General features: G+C 35.6%; 2 protein-coding genes across 2 annotated transcripts; both read left to right on the plus strand.

Moving 5' to 3' along the window:
• Positions 1-2675: 2675 nt before the first annotated feature.
• LOC140990201 (mediator of RNA polymerase II transcription subunit 25) lies at positions 2676-12310 on the plus strand. The gene is made up of 15 exons (XM_073459784.1): positions 2676-2971; positions 3834-3864; positions 4033-4096; positions 4713-4843; positions 5807-6010; positions 6102-6167; positions 7584-7794; positions 8496-8569; positions 8680-9534; positions 10376-10429; positions 10649-10677; positions 11184-11252; positions 11343-11427; positions 11521-11607; positions 11696-12310. The coding sequence occupies exons 1-15, from the start codon at positions 2874-2876 to the stop codon at positions 12104-12106; spliced, it is 2469 nt and encodes an 822-aa protein (XP_073315885.1). The 5' UTR covers positions 2676-2873; the 3' UTR covers positions 12107-12310.
• An 836-nt stretch (positions 12311-13146) lies between these two features.
• On the plus strand, positions 13147-15028 carry LOC140990202 (protein ASPARTIC PROTEASE IN GUARD CELL 1-like). The gene has a single exon (XM_073459785.1). It carries the CDS (start codon positions 13375-13377, stop codon positions 14848-14850), a length of 1476 nt encoding a protein of 491 aa, XP_073315886.1. The 5' UTR covers positions 13147-13374; the 3' UTR covers positions 14851-15028.
• Positions 15029-19516: the final 4488 nt, after the last annotated feature.

Consider the following 19516-nt stretch of genomic DNA (forward strand, 5'->3'; position numbering starts at 1 on the left):
AGCGAAGATATAAAAAAACAAGAATGGTTGAAGAATTCAGTTTGGTACTTGGACAACAGCTGTTCGAGACACATGCCTGTTTGAGCCCAACTGTTAATTGATATGGTCAATACCAAAGACCAAAGATCACCTTCGGTGATAACGTGAAGGGTAAGACCGTGAATAAAAGTAAGATTACTCACTGAAATTTTATTATTAATGACATGCTACATGTTGAGAATCTGTGCCATAATTTAATCGGTATCAGTCAGCTATGTGATAATGACTATTTAATTAAATTTCATAATAATACATGTTTGATTAAAGATGTTGATGGTTGAACCTTACTAACATTTATTAGAAATCCCAATACTCATAAAATTGATTGGAATAGTAATTACTTAACATTACCAACATGTTTCGTAAGTAGTAAATCATGACAAAAAATGATTATGACATAAATGATCGAATCATCTAAATTTCAAATATATTAATAATTTGTGCAATTAAGTTTAGTTGATGGATTGTTTGGTATATAACTTGTGAAGAATCATCTATGTTCTGCAAGTCAGTTAGACAAACAAATCATATCTAGTTTGATAGGATTGGTTTGGGGGAAATCGTTGAGCTACCATAGCTCGGTTCTTGAAATATTGAACAACGATGAATTGAATTGAGTTTGGATTTCAAACCAAGTGGAAGACACTAAAAATAATTCTTCGTAGAAACTAATTAAATATTTTGTAAATCATTTAAAATATATTCAAGTTTAATGAGTAAAAATATTTTGGTTGAAGTATTTTATCAAACACTTGGTATGCAATATTTTGGTATTTGAAGAACATATAAAATGCTTAAACACAATGCATATTTAAAATAATGGAGAATGTTCGGATACTTCAAATGCTCTAACGTCACCCCTTATTCCCATTGAGAATGATTCACTAAAAAAATTTGATTCATACAACTCTTTGTACAAACTCAATCCAGAAGGGCATCACCCAACTAGAACTCCTAGCACTCAAGATTGCAGGCAGCACCTCACAATCAGCATATTGTATAATGTCTCATATACAAAGACTACAAACACATTATTTTACGTCTTTGTGTGAAGACTCACTCATATAATCTTTGAAGTTTAACTCTTTTGTATATGTGTGAGTGATTGTGTGCGAGAAATTTATCATTTACCGTGTACATCTCAAATTGTATCCTCACACAAGGGCTTGTGCTCTCAACTAGCAGTTATCAACTGCTCATGATTTGAATCCTTTTCAAAAGCTTTTGTTTGATCTTCAAGATGTTGTATTTATAGGTCCCAACACTGATATATTTACACATAAGAATATGACTGTTTGAAAATTTTTTGTACTATTTCTGAAGTTGCAACGATCAAATTCGCTTTGCTGAACATTTTTCCGAGCCTAAACTGGTCAACTGGTTCAGTTTCAGCTGGTGTGCTGAAATCAGCCTTGCTGATTTCAGTTTGTGCAAAACCAGTAGTTTCATCATCATTTATCAACATCTTATGCTTCGATCCAGACTTTCTTCTAGATCATCGTCTTATATTTCAAACACATACTGCATCACTTCATTCCAATAATCGAGCTGAGAGATATGACCAAAATAACGCAACTGCTCATACCCAATTGATTGCTGTTTTCGTGCAATCAGTTTGATCATTCAAAGATCAATTTGACCTAGATAACATCTGATTTTGCCCAACTGACATGAAATACGCTTGTTCCACATTGAGTTTTCTGATCAGTTTAGTTGACGGATTTTCATTTGAATTATCCATATGTGAAATATCATTAAAACATCGAAACTCACTAGAAATTCAGTTTGGCTAAATTCAGTATCAATTTCTTCTTGTGTTTACAACTTCACACGTAAGTAAATATGTTAGAAATACAATAAAAAAGTTTGTTAATATCAAAATCAAGATTGCGAACATGAAATGTTCAATTAGTTTTAAAAATAAAGGTAACAAACCGACATATAGATTTTTAGAACTATTTCATATGAGTTTGTTTGGACCTGTATCTGTAATGAACTCAGGTGGAATAAAAATCATTATTGTTATTGTTGATGATTATTTCATATTTACTTGGGTTATATTCGTAAATGGTAAAGATCATATATGTGTCCAACTGATTAAATTTCTTAGACGGATTAAAAATGAAAAATCAATTTCATAATCAAGATTAGAAGTGAACGAGGTACTGAATTAACTAAAAAAAACCTTGATGAATATTTATCAGAACAAAGAATTCCATAGCCAGAACTCCTCGGCAATCAAAATATGATGCTTAAGTTGTTGTACTGTTTAAAAAATTTGAGTTGCACTATTACCACCAACTATATCTTTTGGTAAAATTGCAAATGTTGGATCATATATCAGTGCTTATAAAATTATTTCATTTTATTTTTTACTTTTTTTAAAAACTACCATCTATACTATTCCATATTACAAAGAGTGATCCATTATCTATCCTATTTATTAAGCAAGAGAGCCGAAATTGCATGGTATGTATTAAGCAATATAATCAAGATTATAACTTTGCGGTTTCACATATATTTATATTGAAAAATAGTTTTGTTAAATTAAAAAATAATATTATATATATAATTTAAAAATAATTTAAAAATAATATCATATATATATATGTATGTATGCCGTATCGAGAGGAAAATCAAACTTCACAAAATTGGTCTGATTTGTCATAAGATGTTATAAAATTATGTGCGAAGGGGTTATAGAAGATTTCGTGTAAAATTAAAATCGATGCAAACTGCGTAGACTTGTACTCGGCGAAAGAACGAGACCAGAGCAGGTTAAGGGGAGTCCAAGGAAGATAAAGATTGGATTTTGGCTGAGAATTCTCAAATACATGGTGCCGAAGCAGCTGATCGTGGCCGTTGAAGGCACGGCCGCCACCGGACCTTTCTGGCGAACCATCGTCTCCGATTACCTCGAGAAGATCGTCCGGTAATGTTACTCGTTTCTCCCCTGAACTGCGTTTGTGCGCTTGTAGGAGCACGTCGTTTATTTTTCTTCTAGGGATTATGTTTATTGGAGAGGTGGTTTTCCCGAATGTAGTTGCTTGTTCGGGGAGTAGATTTATTGATTCTACCGTTCGATTGGGTCTCTGTTGAAGAAAATTGAAGTCAGTTTTGAAATTTTTTTCTGATTTTTACCAGTGCTTGTGTTGCGAATTTAGTTGGCTTGTTTTGGGGGTTGAGGGTTATCGATTGTTATTTTGTGTACTTTTTTAGTTTGCAATAAAATCAAGACTGCTCCTTTTGAAATCGTCGTTGTATAATGCTATGGGCGTGAACACGCTATAAGGGATAGTCGATCATGTATTAATGTTTTACTTCTACTAGAAATCCTGTGAATATTCGGGCATCAAGAGTTCACCTTTATTTTGTGAAAGGACAATTTTTTGCTGTTCCTGTCGGATTTGCGTGCTAGAATATCCATACAACTTCACAAAGAAAACAGAAAGTGGAGTTTTGATTAGAACAAGCCAACCCATTATATTACCAGGCGTGATGGCTGAGAGTTTCTGTGCAAATGATGTGTTCTAAGAAATAGCTGTCCGAAGATCTAGTTTGCCATCTTTTCTCAATTAAAGACTGATTCATCACATGTAGCTTGTATCTTTCAAAATATTGGAAAATCTTTTCAGTCTCCTCGGCACAAGCAATGGTTGCTTTGTGCGTACTGTTTAGATCTATAAATTAATACTTTTCACAGTCATTGTCTTACCATGATAACTTGATCCTGTCAATTTTTGATCATATATTCAGTTATTAATAAGTCCTGAGTTTTATGATCATGCATGCAGATCTTTTTGTGGAAGCGAGACAACAAGTCAGGTAGATATAACTGGCATGTCTTATACTTTAGCTATCTAAATTTTCATATTTTAAATATCGAGGATGAGATTTTTGTGCTACCAGAAGAGTATTTATTGATGTTTTTCTGTTCGACATGTAGCACCCGTACCTTTTGATATTAATTCTTTTATTCCGTCTTCTTTTCAGAAGCCATCTACTCCCCATGTTGAGCTCTCACTAGTTATGTTCAATGCTCATGGATCTTATAGCGGTGTGTGCTTTTATTATTCCTTGTTTTTTTTCCCGTTTTTGGAGCCTGCGGCATTTCTTTTTTCTCACTTTCGGATCAAATGGTACCATTGGAAAAAAATCCTACATTTCCAAGTAATATTTTGGAAGACATTGTAGAGGAGAGTTTGAATACGGTATTGGTTTTTGGCTCTTTGCTCAGTTAGCCTCAGTTAGCCTCTAGTTTTTCAAATTTTAAATTTGTTTGTTAAAAAATAAAATGACGTAGATTACCGGTCAAGTTGCATAATTCATTTTTCACCTAGTTGTAAGTAAAGAAAGTTTTGTATGTCGCTGAGATATCCCATGCAGCTGGTTTACTCCATCGAATAAGAGCCTGGAGAAGTTTATGAAATAATTTTCTTAAACCTACCTATTTATTTGTGGTGATATTATAGATTTGTTAACACTTGATTTGGAGTTGCCTATTTGGGTATTTAAGGTAGTGCAAGACACTAAATCTTGTTTTCTTTAATTAAAGTATTTTTTTAAAAAAAGTACTCTAATTAAGAATCTACATCACGAATAGTTATTTTGGCTTGCCTTATGTATTGCCTGTTCTTTATCTGTTCTTTCTATCGCATATTTTTTCTTTTCAGCTTTCCTCGTGCAAAGGAGTGGCTGGACTAGAGATATGGATATTTTCTTTCAATGGCTCTCAGCCATACCGTTCGGAGGTGGTGGATTCAATGATGCTGCTATTGCAGAAGGGCTTGCAGAAGCTTTAATGGTCTGTGATGATGTCAATTCTTTCAGTGCACCACATATATTTACTTCATTTTTAATAATGCGGTAGTTCATTGCGAATCCATAATTTTAGTTGCTACACGTGTAATATTGTTACAAGCAATTTATTCTTTTCTTATTTTATCTGAGCTTTGTTAGTCTAGAACTTTAGATTGAATTACTTTCAGCTTTAGTTTTTTAGTTTGTGAGATGCAATAAAAGTGAACAAACGATCCTTGAAAAATGAAGGCTATGAAAGAAAAGCATCAAACTATTTTCATCAACAGAATCATGGATTATGAAGATATAATATGTTATGTTGGTATCAGATTTATGTCGATTGCTAATTTTGAAATAGATGTATATAAACTTATAGAAGTTGTTAGGAGTATAATATTGTTTTGAAGCATAGTTGGTCAAAATGAACAAGGGCAATGGATGCCATGCGCTTTTGGTAGTCGTAAAGGCTCAAAGAGCACTTTTAAAGCATCTCTTACACTAATAAATGCATAGGTTATGGATTTTAGGTGAAATGCAATGCCGTTGTAATCTTCATCTGCTTGTACATTAATAAATTTTTGTTATCCATTGTTGCTCAATTGTTCAAGATTACATATTAGATGCTATAACTATATAGCAGAAATTTCATTTTAGATCTAATTTTAAGTAAGAATGTGCAAGACCTTGTTGAAAAGTCAAAAGTCATCTCCGCAGTGACAGATGTTTGACCTTGGCAACTAAATCATTTGTAAAATGGATTTGAGAAATGTAGAAGCTTGTGCATCAAGCCTCCTCTGTAGAAACAGCCACTGGACTTGTTTATCAATTTACTGTAATCAAATGACTCCATACCACCCTGATGACTTGAAATTTTTACAAAACTTTTCTTTTTTTCTTTTCGAATGATTGATAAAACTTTCAATGTTTCATAACCTTGTTTTGTAAAACATTGTTTTGCTTTAAGTAGATGTTCTCTTCCCCAAGTGGAAGCCAAAATCAAAATACGGATGGACAAAGACATTGCATTCTTGTTGCTGCAAGCAATCCTTACCCATTGCCTACACCAGTATATCGACCACAGCCACAGAATCTTGAGCAGAACGATGTATCTGAAAAGCAACCAGATAATCATCTATATGACGCAGAGACATTGGCAAAATCATTTGCGCAGGTACTGGAAAAAGTAGCTTCTGCCAGTGCCGTTTGATCTCTAAATCCATTTTACATCACTGAGTAGCTTAAAAAATATGCTTCTTTGACAGGGTTCCATTTCTTTGTCCGTAGTTTGTCCAAAACAGCTTCCCAAACTTAGGGCAATTTATAATGCGGTAATGATGTGTGCTTTCATTTTACTCGTTCTTTAATTCTTGTTGAAATTATTGATATTTATTTCCAGGTGCAAGTCTTGCCTATAATTTTCTCATTTGAAGTCTAATTATAAGTTGGTATCTGTTTGAGCATCTTCGAGTTCTCATCTATTTGGCCTGTTAATGAGTTTTTAATCCCTTGATTCTACTGGCTAACAGAATTTCCCATTTGATTGACGACTACTAGGATTTATAATAATGCATTATTATATAATTTCCTATATTGCCACTCGTCTGGTATAGACTAAGATTAATTTCAACATTGGATTGCTCGGGATTGGGTATTCCTCCACCAAAACCATGTAGCTAAGTCAGATACTTCAGAACCAGCTGGACTTGGGTAGTTTCTTAATCTAGCCTAGTTCTGTATAACATTCAAATTACTGTCAAGAGTCTGCTTGTTTTCAGAAGTCTATACACTTTGGATGATTTGGACATTCACATCAATTGAAAATAAATTGCAGACCTTCAGTCCAGTTGACTCGTTAGGATTTGATTATCAAATACACTTCGAGTTAATGCATTACTTCTAGAAAACATTAGGAAATAAGATAAAAATTTTAAGTTTAACTTTAAATTTTAACATGAAAGCAGAACTAGGGATGCAAAATTGAAATGTGAGTCTTTCACTTTCAGGAACATGACTAATTATTGTATTTTCCCCACATTATGTATCTTTTTTAACTAGGGTTTCTGTATTCTACTCTTCAAATCCCACAGTTCTGAATTGTCTACTGAAGAGATGGAAAATATGGTCATCTAATTGAGAACTCTTTCGAGTTTCTGTGACCGATGGATATTTTGCACATGAAGTTTTAGTTGGAATGTTTTTTCATTAAATCTGGACCTCTTGAAAGAATAGATAGCTGAATATTTCCTTTTATATCTTTTTTATAAAATCCATTAAGGACATACAAAAATGTTAAAAAAATTTCTTGTAGCTTCTGTGCCCTACAAATTATTGGTAAATCCTTCTTGAAACCGCTTGAACACAATCCATTTTTTTTGTTTTTTTGCTTTTAGTTAATTTAGAAAATTGATTTCAGATAAGTGAGTGATATATGTTGATTCTTAAGTGGTTCAGTGAAATAAAAACCTTTCCTGACTTTGAGTGTAGATTCTTTTGTTTACATTGTCTATCTGGTATTTGGCTCGACTTTTGAATTTCACCAGCATTAATTTATCTGCATTTTCTTTTCCACCTATATTGGCCATTATCGGTATTTCCATGGTCCTAATAAATTTTGATCTAAGATGAATTTTCCCAAACAAACATCAGAGATACGTGAAACACTAATCTCTTGTCTTCATCCATTTATCTTTCTTTTGAAACGGTAGATCTTGAAACACTGACATTATCATCAATGTATTGATTAGGGAAAACGTAATCCACGAGTTGCAGATCATCTGATAGACAATGTCAAGAATCCTCATTTCCTTGTCCTCATCTCAGAAAATTTTGTGGAGGCCCGTTCTGCTTTAAGTCGGCCAGGAATGTCCAATTTGCCATCCAATCAAAGTCCTGTAAAGATGGATTCAACACCTGTTCCACCCGTATCTGCTACACCTTCGGTTTCTGTCCCATCTGGTGATTTTTGAAACTTGAATTCTATGACAATTTTATCTTCCTCCTTGTTGCTGCAGTGGTCTATATTTGAATGTTCTGAACAACCCTGTGAGTTGCTAGGTTATTTTCTTTTATACGTTTACTTGAAAATGAAACTAGATTATTTTTACGTCAATTGATTTAGTATGTTGTGCAAATATTGTTTTGTGCCTTTAGGAATTATCTTTTTTTCCCATGGCTATGGATAATAATCTTTATTTGTAGTTTTTTGAGTGGCTGAGTGCTAGAGCTTGTGTCCTTCAACTATATGATCGGAAGTTGATTCAAATGTCAGATAGATCTGTAACACACTGTATTAATATGATATCGATTCTGAAGCATGCAATTTTTTCACCTGGTCATTGATATTCACGTGGAATCTGAGTAGGCTCTTCCTTTCCATGGAGTCCCTTGTAAATGTGGTGATTCATCACTCTTGTCTTGTGCAATTATATTGATTAATGCTGATAGACTATGGCGAGAGTTTTTACCTTGAAAATCTTTGTCATTATTTTCTTTCATTGGGATAACTTGTTCGTCTTCACACATGCATCTATCTACATTGGTAATAACACACAGGAAGGGAAACACAACAGTAACTGTGAGACTGTTTCATTAGAACTCTTTCATAGTGCTCAGTTGAGATGTAAGATTGATGCTGATGTGTGCCTTTCTCTCTCCAGCAAATGGATCTGTAATGGGTCGACAACCAGTGGCTGTTGGAATTATGCCCATACCCCCTGCAACAATAAAAGTGGTAAAGCTCATATTTAAGTTTCTAAACTCCTATGTTGGAAAAATATGTAGATTCCTTTCTTCAATATTTCTGCATGTCTTTGGTACTATAATCCTGTTTAATTTGTTCAGGAGCCCACCACTGTGACTTCTGTTACTTCTGTGACTTCTGTCACCTCCCTGCCTCCTGTGACGACGCCTGCGTTTCCACATATGCCATCTATTCCTCGAGCTGCTTCTCAAGCTGTTCCTTCCTTGCAGACATCTTCACCTCTGTCAGCATCTCAGGAAATGATTCCAAATAATGAAATTGTACCTGATATGAAACCTCTGGTAAATAACATGACACCCTCATTACGTCCGGTTAGCGGTGCTGCAGCAAATGTTAGAATTTTGAATCATGTCGCTCAAGCACGTCAGGTCCTTGCTGGAGGTACTTCTATTGGACTTCCTTCTATTGGGGGTACACCTATGATCTCAAACACGGTATCCAGTGGAATGAATTCGATCCCTCCTGCCCCAAATGTGATATCCACTGGTACTTCAAGTGTCACATCAATTTCCGGGTCATTACCGATGGCAGCGCCAGTCCAAGTTGCACAAAATTCTGCTGCTGCCTCATTTACTTCCACAGCTTCTAATATGCCCGTAAATTCGAGCCTTGGGATGTCTCAACCGTTGAGTAATCTTCAAAATGTTAGCATGGGGCAAACAATCCCTGGCATGAGCCAAGGAAATCTTCCTGTCACTCAAATGGTACAAACAGGGATGAGTATGAGTCAGAACGTTATGAGCAGCAATGGTGCATCTGGTATTCCTTCTGGAACTGGTGCCATGATTCCTACCCCTGGAATAGGTCAACAAATGCAGCCAGGAATGCAGCCTGTTGGTGTAAATGGAAACAGCACCATGACAAATATGCCCTTGAATCAGCAGTCAGCAAATGCAATGCAATCAGCGCAATCAAAATATGTCAAAGTCTGGGAGGTAATAATCATTATGAGTATGAGAATGACAACTTTTATGTTGTTCCCGGTATTTTTATTTTGACCTGAATTAATATTATTGTGCAACTTGTTCGGTTCTAACATCTGGTTCTATGGTAGACCTGTGTGAAAAAGTTCTTTCAAACTTGAGGTGACTTAAGTACTTTCTCTTAATTTAATGGATGAAATGTTTTGCACCACCCAACTCGAGCACCTCCGCACAATCACATAGAGATACAAAAAAAACCTTCATCTGCATATAGTTGGAGATTTTTTATGGACTTATAAAGTTCGTCCGCTGGAAACTGCATTGTTAAAAAGATCAGCTTATTACCCACTACCCAGTAACAGAAATGGGTAAAAAGTGAGAATTGGTGATTGGCCAAATCGAGTTTTAGTGTCACCATTTATTGTCGTCGTGATCATTTGAGCCGAGAAGTGCTTCACCAAGTTTGGTTTCTTCCTCGTTTAGCAATTTTAATCAAGTTGGAGCTACATAATTGTTGGCCATACAATTTATCACACAAAATGGCAGTTTTGGGTCCACTGCCCGCTACTTTGATGTATGCATCGAACTTGAATAGCTGGAGGCTAGTGATTGTATATGATTCTATGTGAGCAAAACAAAGATCATGGTGAAACAGGTGTGTTAGTTGAAGAACTCATTGAAGAGCACGAGGTCAAAATATCTTGCCTAGAATTTTTTCATGAACAAACCGAGGATGCACGAGTAACATGACTATTATAAATGACTATTGTAAATGCTAAGATGCGAATAGCTATGAGCAACTAGCATTTTTAACAGATTAGCTTATTTCCAAGTGTTCGTGCTACCATTCCAGGGAAACTTATCTGGACAGAGGCAAGGTCAACCTGTTTTCATCACCAAATTGGAGGTATGCTTTTCCCGTGTGTAAAATAGCAGTCCTATTATGAATGACATCATACTTTATTTTAGCTGATAATTTTTTAGGAGGGCATATCTTGATTCAAAATGCCCCTCCAGTGTTCATATTGTCAAATCAATTGAGGATATTTTGTATGCTTTTCTCTGGTATTAGCTTCTTCTGTATTAAACTTAGTTGCATTAAAACATCCTTTGTTCCTTGTGCCAGGGATACAGGAGTGCCTCAGCTTCTGAGACGTAAGACTACTTTTTTCTGATGTTTTATTTTGTTGCCACTTTTTCATGTATTTACATTGTGGTTCTGAAGGTTGACTAGATTGTGACAATATATTGTGATGGTGATTAAATTGATCTAATATTTAAAAGCAGACAATTGATATATTCTGTAATGAATTTATGGTTTTAGAAGGTGGATCTAATCAGATATACCACGGCTTGACTAAGTCATGAGTCCTTGAAATAATTAGTTAAGAGAAATCTTTCAAGAACCGACTTTGTATCATTCCATTGAAATTTATTTGATCCATCAACACAATCACTGTTTATGCAGAAATAAGTAGTTCAGTCCTGTTTGGGCTTTTGTAAACCATACTTGTAGAGGCATGATTGTAAATTATGTCCCAGTTAGGCTTTCCATTTTTGGGAACACCCTTTAAATGTTTCCACCTTGTGGCATTTGGGCATATGACCTGTATACTAGACATGGCTCGATTTGAATTCTGCTGACATTTTGATTCTTTCAGTCTTGCTGCGAATTGGCCTGTAACAATGCAGATAGTTCGCCTGATATCGCAGGATCACATGAATAACAAGTAATTTCCTTAGTGGACTAGTACCTAATGTGCGCATTATGAATAAATTGGCAATCTGTGGTTGTGTTGATTTCTTTCAACAAATGCCAGGCAATATGTTGGGAAGGCTGATTTTCTAGTTTTCCGGGCAATGAATCAACATGGGTTTCTTGGACAGCTTCAAGAAAAAAAGCTTGTAAGTGTTGTCCATACCAACCGTATCTTCCCTTCAGCATCGTCTATAAAACTCATGAAGATAATTTCGCTTTGTTATCGTGTAATTAAACAGTGTGCAGTAATACAGCTACCGTCCCAAACATTACTGCTATCAGTATCTGACAAAGCGTACCGCTTGATTGGAATGCTTTTCCCTGGGGTAACATAGCCTTGTCATAGCATCTGTATTCCAACATATCATACTAATCTTCTTGACTTTGAATCTTTTAATCGTGTTTCTTTACCAGGATATGGTTGTATTTAAGCCGCAACCACCGAATCAACAGCAACTACAGGCACAACAGCTTCAGCAGCAGCATCTTCAGCAGTTGCAGCAGCAGCAGCAGCAGCCTCTTCCTCTTGTGCAGCAGCAGCAGCAGCAGCCACTTACACAGATGCAACAGCAGCACCAACCGCAGCAGCTTACACAGATGCAGCAGCAGCCACTTGGCCAGCTTCAGCAACAACAGCCCCTTATGCAGCTGCAGCCACAACAGCAGCAAATCCAGCAATTACAACAGCAGCCTCAACAGATGGTGGGGGCGGGAATGAATCAAGGTTATAATATTCAAGGGGCTGGACGGCCGCAGTTACTGTCTCAGGGACAGGTTTCAGCACAAGGAGCAACAAATATGCCGGGGGGAGCTTTTATGAACTAATATAATTGTGATCCATTTCATCTTTTGTAAATTTTGGTCTCATCTAGTGTTCTGTTCTCTAGTGGGGGTTATCGGATTTAATGTGCTGCTCTGTCACTCATAATAAGTTACTTTATATATTTTAATTAGCTTAATTTTAGGAGTTGAACTTTCAGAAGAATTGTTGTTTAATTTGAATAGTCTACCGTGAAATGAAATGATTGCGTTTTTTTTTTTGAAGAATTTATTTTGACGTCGTACATGTCAACTTGACAAGTACTCTCATCTCTTCCAAAATTATGAAATTATTATAATCTCTCTCCCTCTAATGGGACATATATAACTTATATAAGTATGTTTCTTTTCCTTAAAAATTTAATCATAATTTGTTGTGGTTACTTCCACAATCCACATCCAAACAAAACTTGAATGATACGACTGGTTTTTCAAATGTTTGACCAAATAACCTATATGATCACAAGCACCTTCAACTCCTCTCGACCAATTACAAGAACAAAATACAATCAATTATATCCAACTTCACCAGCACAACTAATTGATTAGGTCCACCATCTGTACTAACATTTCACCGACACAGAAGCAAACCTAATCGGTACAATTCTTTTGTGCAAATTAATCATCATCACTTATAACCAATCTTTTTGTCTCCATCACCGGTTTTTTCAAAATCAAGAACTCATTTATATCTCAATTTTATATTTATAACTGATAATTCAATTAAGAATACACGAATCTCTAATAGAGGACCAACCTTAGTGTCAACCCTAGTGACGTTTTAAAGCTCGTGCAGGCAATAACACTAATGGATTAAGCTGTGACAAATTCTAAAAGAATTTCAACATGACCCATGGATTAAAACTTAGGACAAAAAGGTACACTTCCAACACCCCATTCATCTCGTGATAGTCATAATAAATCCATGACCCGTCTTCAATTCTTGCCAACCAATCACCACCCCCCCCCCCCCCCCCCCCCCCCCCCCCCCCCCCCAATCAATGGTCACAAGCTTTCATATTCATATTAAATCCACTCTAACAATTGACCAAATAATAATATTAAACTAACAAAACAGACTCTTTTCATCACGTAACTGAACTAATCGCAGAATCTAATCAAACTAATTAAACCTTTGGAATATAGGAATAAAAAACAATATTAATGTCGGAGAAACCATACATTCAAAGCTTGTAGCTCTTCTCTGTCTTCTGCAACTCCTCCCTTTGGCCATTGAATATAAAATCCACGTTACTGGATTTTATCACACTACAATGGAGAAAATGGGACTTCTTCTCGCTTTTTTCTTTTCATTTCTCTTCATTTTCTCCTCTCCGGTGCTGTCAAGAACACTCACATCCAGCTCAAAAACTGAGGTTCTTGATGTATCTTCTACACTGAGAAAAACCCAAGATTTATCGTCGCTCAACTCCCAAAATTTGGTACGCTCAAGGCCCGATGTACAACACCAGAAGCTCTTTGTTTCTTCCGGTTCGTCTCTGAGTTTTCAGCTGCATTCTCGCTTAGGCATCCGTAGGAGTTCTGATAAAGATTACAGTGAACTCACATTGGCTCGAATCAACCGTGACTCGGCCCGCGTCAAAGCGCTTCAGACCCGGCTAGATCTGTTGAGTTTAGGCATAAAGAAAGCAGATCTAACGCCGCTGGAAGAAGAATTGGAGGATGAGAAGATTGAGGTCCCGGTAATTTCTGGAACAAGCCAAGGCAGCGGCGAGTACTTCTGCCGTGTCGGAATTGGCAACCCGCCTACCCAATCTTACATGGTGCTCGACACCGGAAGCGACGTCAATTGGGTGCAATGCGTCCCCTGCGCGGATTGTTATCAGCAAGCCGACCCGATTTTCGACCCGGTCCGGTCCACTTCCTTCTCCACCCTCACATGCGACACCCAGCAATGCAGGTCGCTCGATGTCTCCCAGTGCCGTAACGACACGTGTCTCTACGAGGTTTCCTACGGCGACGGCTCTTACACCGTCGGAGATTTCGTGAGTGAGACCTTCACTTTCGGAAACTCCGCGGCGGTGAACAACCTAGCTATCGGTTGCGGCCATAATAACGAAGGTTTATTCGTCGGAGCCGCCGGATTGATCGGCTTAGGCGGCGGCTCTTTGTCTTTTCCTTCGCAAATTAACGCTTCCTCCTTCTCTTACTGCCTCGTAGACCGCGATTCTGATTCCGCTTCAACTCTCGATTTCAACTCTTCACTCCCGCCCGACGCCATTACAGCTCCATTACTCCGGAACTCCAAGCTGGAAACCTTTTACTACGTAGATTTGACGGGAATCAGCGTCGCCGGCGAGGTGTTAACAATCCCGCTGGAAACTTTTCGAGTAAACAGTAACGGAGACGGCGGGGTCATAGTGGATTCAGGAACGGCCGTTACTAGATTACAAACAGCGGCTTATGATTCTCTGCGAGATGCATTTAAGGCGGGGACGCGAGACTTGCCGTTAACCAACGGCGTTGCTCTATTCGACACGTGCTACAATTTGAGCTCGAGGCAAAGTGTGGAGGTCCCAACGGTGTCGTTTCATTTCTCGAACGGTAAAGAGCTGAGTTTACCTGCTAAGAATTACCTGATACCGGTTGATTCATCGGGGACTTTCTGTCTGGCCTTTGCTCCGACGTCGTCCTCCCTTGGGATTATCGGTAATGTCCAGCAACAGGGGACACGTGTCAGTTACGACTTGGCTAATTCTTTAATTGCATTTTCACCCAATGAATGCTGAAATTGCTTTTTAATTTTATTGCGAGTGTTTAGAATAAAAAAGGTATGTGGGCCTGGGTCGGTAACACCATAAGGGTTGGCCCGGCCCACTAGCATGTGTTTAGCTTCTTTTTTGTTTCAACCACTTGTGGCTTGTGCTTTGTATTGAAAGTGTGATGTAAAAATTTGTTGCAAGTTGATATTCTCGATCTTTCTAATACTTTCAAAATCAGGCTTTTATTAATAAATACAAATCAGTCGAAATGGGTAATTACTAAATTTGTTTCTCATGTTAACGTCTCAAAGCTTTCGCATTACAAATTATTTTGATTTTAAATACGATTAACATTCAATGGGAAGCTCGATCATTTGTTGAGCATACTCACTTGTATTCTATATTTTAGGTTTTTATAAAATTGTCTAGGATTCTCTTTTACATATAATCACTATCTATCTATACAAGAATGAGTATTTTGTAATATGTTTTCGTTGGTGTAATAATTGTTCCTGTTGGATAGAACAATCGAAACATGGTGTTTCAGCTGTTGTACGGTTTAAAATATTTGAGTTGTATATATCTTTGCCACTAGCTATAACTTTTATTAAAGTGGCAAATGCTCGGTTGGTATCAATCGAAACGTGATGTTTGAATTGATGTATAATTGAATATATTTGAGTTGCACCGTTACCAGCAGCTATAATTTTTAGTAAAGCGAGAAGTGATCGATTCTACACTTTGGAGAGTCCATCTTCACCGTTAGATCTAGTGGATCTTACTAAGTTGGAAAGTTCAAGTACAAGTTTGTTGTGTAATGCAATACTCTTTTATAACACATTTCGAAGTTCTCTTGGTGCTTTCTCCGGTTACTTTTAGACTAGTGATCACTTGTGAAATTCCTTTGATAGCGTTAGAAGCTGATGAGCGAAGGTTATACGCAAAGTTGTCTATCTGACCTTCGTAAAAAGTACTATCATTCTGTCGACCTTTTGCATATATATTTTAGTTGGTCGTCAATGAATTAAAATATAAGTTAGTAATCTAGCTAGGTTGAAGCACCTGGCCCTCAACTTTTTTAAAGGAAATGTCGGCAAAATGAGGTAGGGGCCAATCAAAGAGAATAAAAAAACGTGGTTGGCAAGTTGGACGGAAGTACGCGTTTTTAACGCGTATTCACACTGACAGAGGTTCTATAAATAGAGCTTCTCCCTTTCATTCTGAAATCATCCCTTCTTCGAATTTTCTCTCATTCTATAGCATTTAAGTGCTTAGTTTTATAATATTTGTGAGGTATTTTGTTCTCCTGTATTAAGAGAGTGTGTTCTCTTTGGAAACATAGTGAGTGAGTTGTACACCACAAAATATTATAGTGGAAATTCTTTTCATCTTGCCCGTGGTTTTTATCCTAATAATTTTTTAGGGGTTTTCTATGTAAATCTCGGTGTCCAGTTTATTCATTATTTTCGGGTTTTATTATCTCAAATTACCGCAAGTGGGACCAACAGGAAATTATATTTATACAATTTTTATGTATAAAAATAAAAATTAATAATAAAAAATAAAAACAATGTTTTACCCACCCCTTGATTCTTCTTAATCCCCAAGTTCTAAATTAAAATTATAAATTTTCAATCTCAAATTTTAAATTAAAATTGAAAAAAAATCCCAAATCTAATACTCTAAGGGTGTGTTTGGTTGAGTGGATTAAATAAGGATAGATTAATAGTCAAATATTTATCGTTAAAATTTTAAGATGTTTTAATAATCATTTTGACCCGGTTTAAGATACAATACTATTGATCAAATAGTTATCCATAAAATTGGATTTTAAATCGGGTCAAAATGATTATTAAAACATCTTAAAATTTTAACGATAAATATTTGAATATTAATCTATATCCTTATTTAATATACTCAACCAAACGGAACCTAAATATTTTCTTGTCTATCTCAATTGACTATCTAACCAAATATAATATTTTTGCTATAATTTTTAATTCTCCAAGTTGCAAGATTTCTATTATTATTTTGTGTACTTTTATTACTTTGTTTTTTTTTTTTCATCCCATTTTTTAAAGTATTTTACCGTCAACCTTCAATTTTGTATTATCCCATAAATTTGTAAAATTTTTGAAGTTTTACGAAACAGCAATGGTTTGACAATTTTTTTGTTTCTTGTTTTAACCACAATTCTACCGTTTTGCAAGTTTATTAGTATTTTCAACTAGAATTCCCTTATCATATCGTTTTGTTTCCTTATCATATGGTTTTGATCCATATGTCTTGGAATTGCAACAATTTGCACAATTTTCTGAAATCTCAAGGGAACGAGAAAACAGCATCCGCTAAGGAATTATCTTGATTATATTTCAATACAAATGAATCGTAATTCGATGTTGAAACTCATTTGTAAACACTTTATAATCTAAATTCGTTTCTGATCGATTCAGTCGCATAAAATATGGATAAAGATCGCTTGAGCTCGAGACTAGCTAGCATCTGTGATGTTGTGTACCGCATTTCTTGGTAAATGCATAGAGATGTCCAAACATGCAGATGGGTCATCATATGATGATTATACCGAACTGTCCTCCCTAGGACTTTTCAAGTGGTTATAATTCATCGAGAGGATAAGTTCGTAGATATGATTGTACACCATTAGTCTTTACGACCCGAGACAACACTGAGTCTCTATATGCTAGAGCTGTCCTTTAACTCGTTTACCGACTCTAGGAGGGTCATCAAGTGGCGAGATTGGGTACAATTGTGACACATGTAGGAGCCAGTGCATTGTAGTCGGAAATTCACCGTTCACCTATGAGTGTAGATGTGAGGCCCAAGCCCTTGAGCCCAATTATAACCTTGGCCCAACTTTATCCTAGGTATATAAAACTTATAACCCTTCACCTTTCTCATTCTACATTACGTTAAAAAATTAATTCTCTCAGAACACTCTCTCCCTCTCTACAAACAAAAAAAAACGTGAAAAAGTTCCATATGGGGGGATTTAAGTTCTCTTAGAGTCAACCTTAATTTCAATACTAGCAAAAGATTGTAAGTAGAACGTGTATTTTCTTGATACATTATAATATTTATCTTCATGGTATTTTAAGTTTAAGTATATGATGTATTACATGACGATTGTTTTCAATAAATAATTTTGGTGATGTCTCGATCTTGTTTGTCATTTTGTCTAGTAGGGTAAAACTAGACACGTATGATCCAGTCTGGGGAGTTAAGTCAGACATTCATGATCCAATTTGGGGAGTTAAACCATATATTATGATCCAATTTGGGGAGTTAAGCCAGATAAATATGATCCTGTATGGGGAGTTAAGCCAGATATTTGACGTTTATTGTTTTATGTTTTAGATCTACTCGTCAATAAGTTTTAAATATATGATCTAGTAATAAGTAAAATATGATAATGTTTTTTTTAAAAACTTGAATATATGCTCCCTCCAATTACTGAGTGACAACCATATCACTCACCCCTTACATTTCATTTCATATGAAAATGAGATAGAAGAGCAAGAATCGGCTGAATTTTGGGGATGCTGATTTGGCTAGAAAATTTATAATTCTTTGTGTAGTGTTGACATTTATTTGAATAAGTTGAACATTTGATTTGTTCTTTTTTGTCATTGGTTTGTAAGACAATGATATTGTTGAATAAATTTATTTTAGAATAAAAATGTTGTTAAGGCTTAGTGTTCTTGGTCTATTTAATTATTGCATTTCAAGAACATTTCCGATGTTCATGTCATATATCTCGGGGTGTGACATTTTAGTGATGTCAGAGCTCAAGGTTCATGATCTTGATGGGAAATTAAAGTTTACCTTAAGAAGATTGAATTTTGATTCAGTAATTTGAAGTAAGATCGGGATTAAATTTTATTAATTGAAGATTGTAACTAGTAATGATAGTCAAAATTTGAATAGATGGTGATAGGATAACCGAGCCTAGGAATCGGTGGTTAATCTAATTAGAATTAAAGGAGTCTGATGTGTCCCTTTATAGTTCCAAATTCAGTTGAGAACATAAGCAGGATAAATGTACTCGTGGCACTAGGTAGCCATCGTTGGGGAGCTAGGATAATAATCTCTTATTTTCTTTTTAGTCTTAAATATAACCTTGGCATTATCGAAGAATTTAAAATAACAAACTCAATTTTTAAATTTCTGGCTGGGTATCGAACGGCCGTAATTCGAAGGAATAAGAGAAGAGCAGTGGCATAGGATTTACTATTTAGATAAGAATATCCCAACAAAAATCATTAAATATTTACAATAATGAATAAAATTAATGATAATAATAATGAAAATAAATATAGTAAATCACGAATTACGATTTTGATTGTAGGATAGGATTTTTAACTGTTTATTAGGATGTGAGATTTTAGTAGTTTAGGATAGAATCGAATTTTCACCAAATCTCACCGAATCCATCAAATTTATCAAGAGTGATTTAAATTTAAAAATCAAATCAAATCAAATCAAATCTTTGAAGATAAAGTGTTATCATTATTCAAATTTCAAAGTTGGATTAATCCTACCCGATTTTCGAGAGAAATATGTAATTATATTCATATATTAACTAAAAGATAAATATAAATTAAAATGGATGTTAAGAAATCGAATCTAATCAAATTCTTGAGATTGATTAAACTAGATTGGAAACCATTAAACT

Source organism: Primulina huaijiensis, chromosome 12 (assembly GCF_012295235.1).
Source record: "Primulina huaijiensis isolate GDHJ02 chromosome 12, ASM1229523v2, whole genome shotgun sequence".
Classification (NCBI taxonomy): domain Eukaryota; kingdom Viridiplantae; phylum Streptophyta; class Magnoliopsida; order Lamiales; family Gesneriaceae; genus Primulina; species Primulina huaijiensis.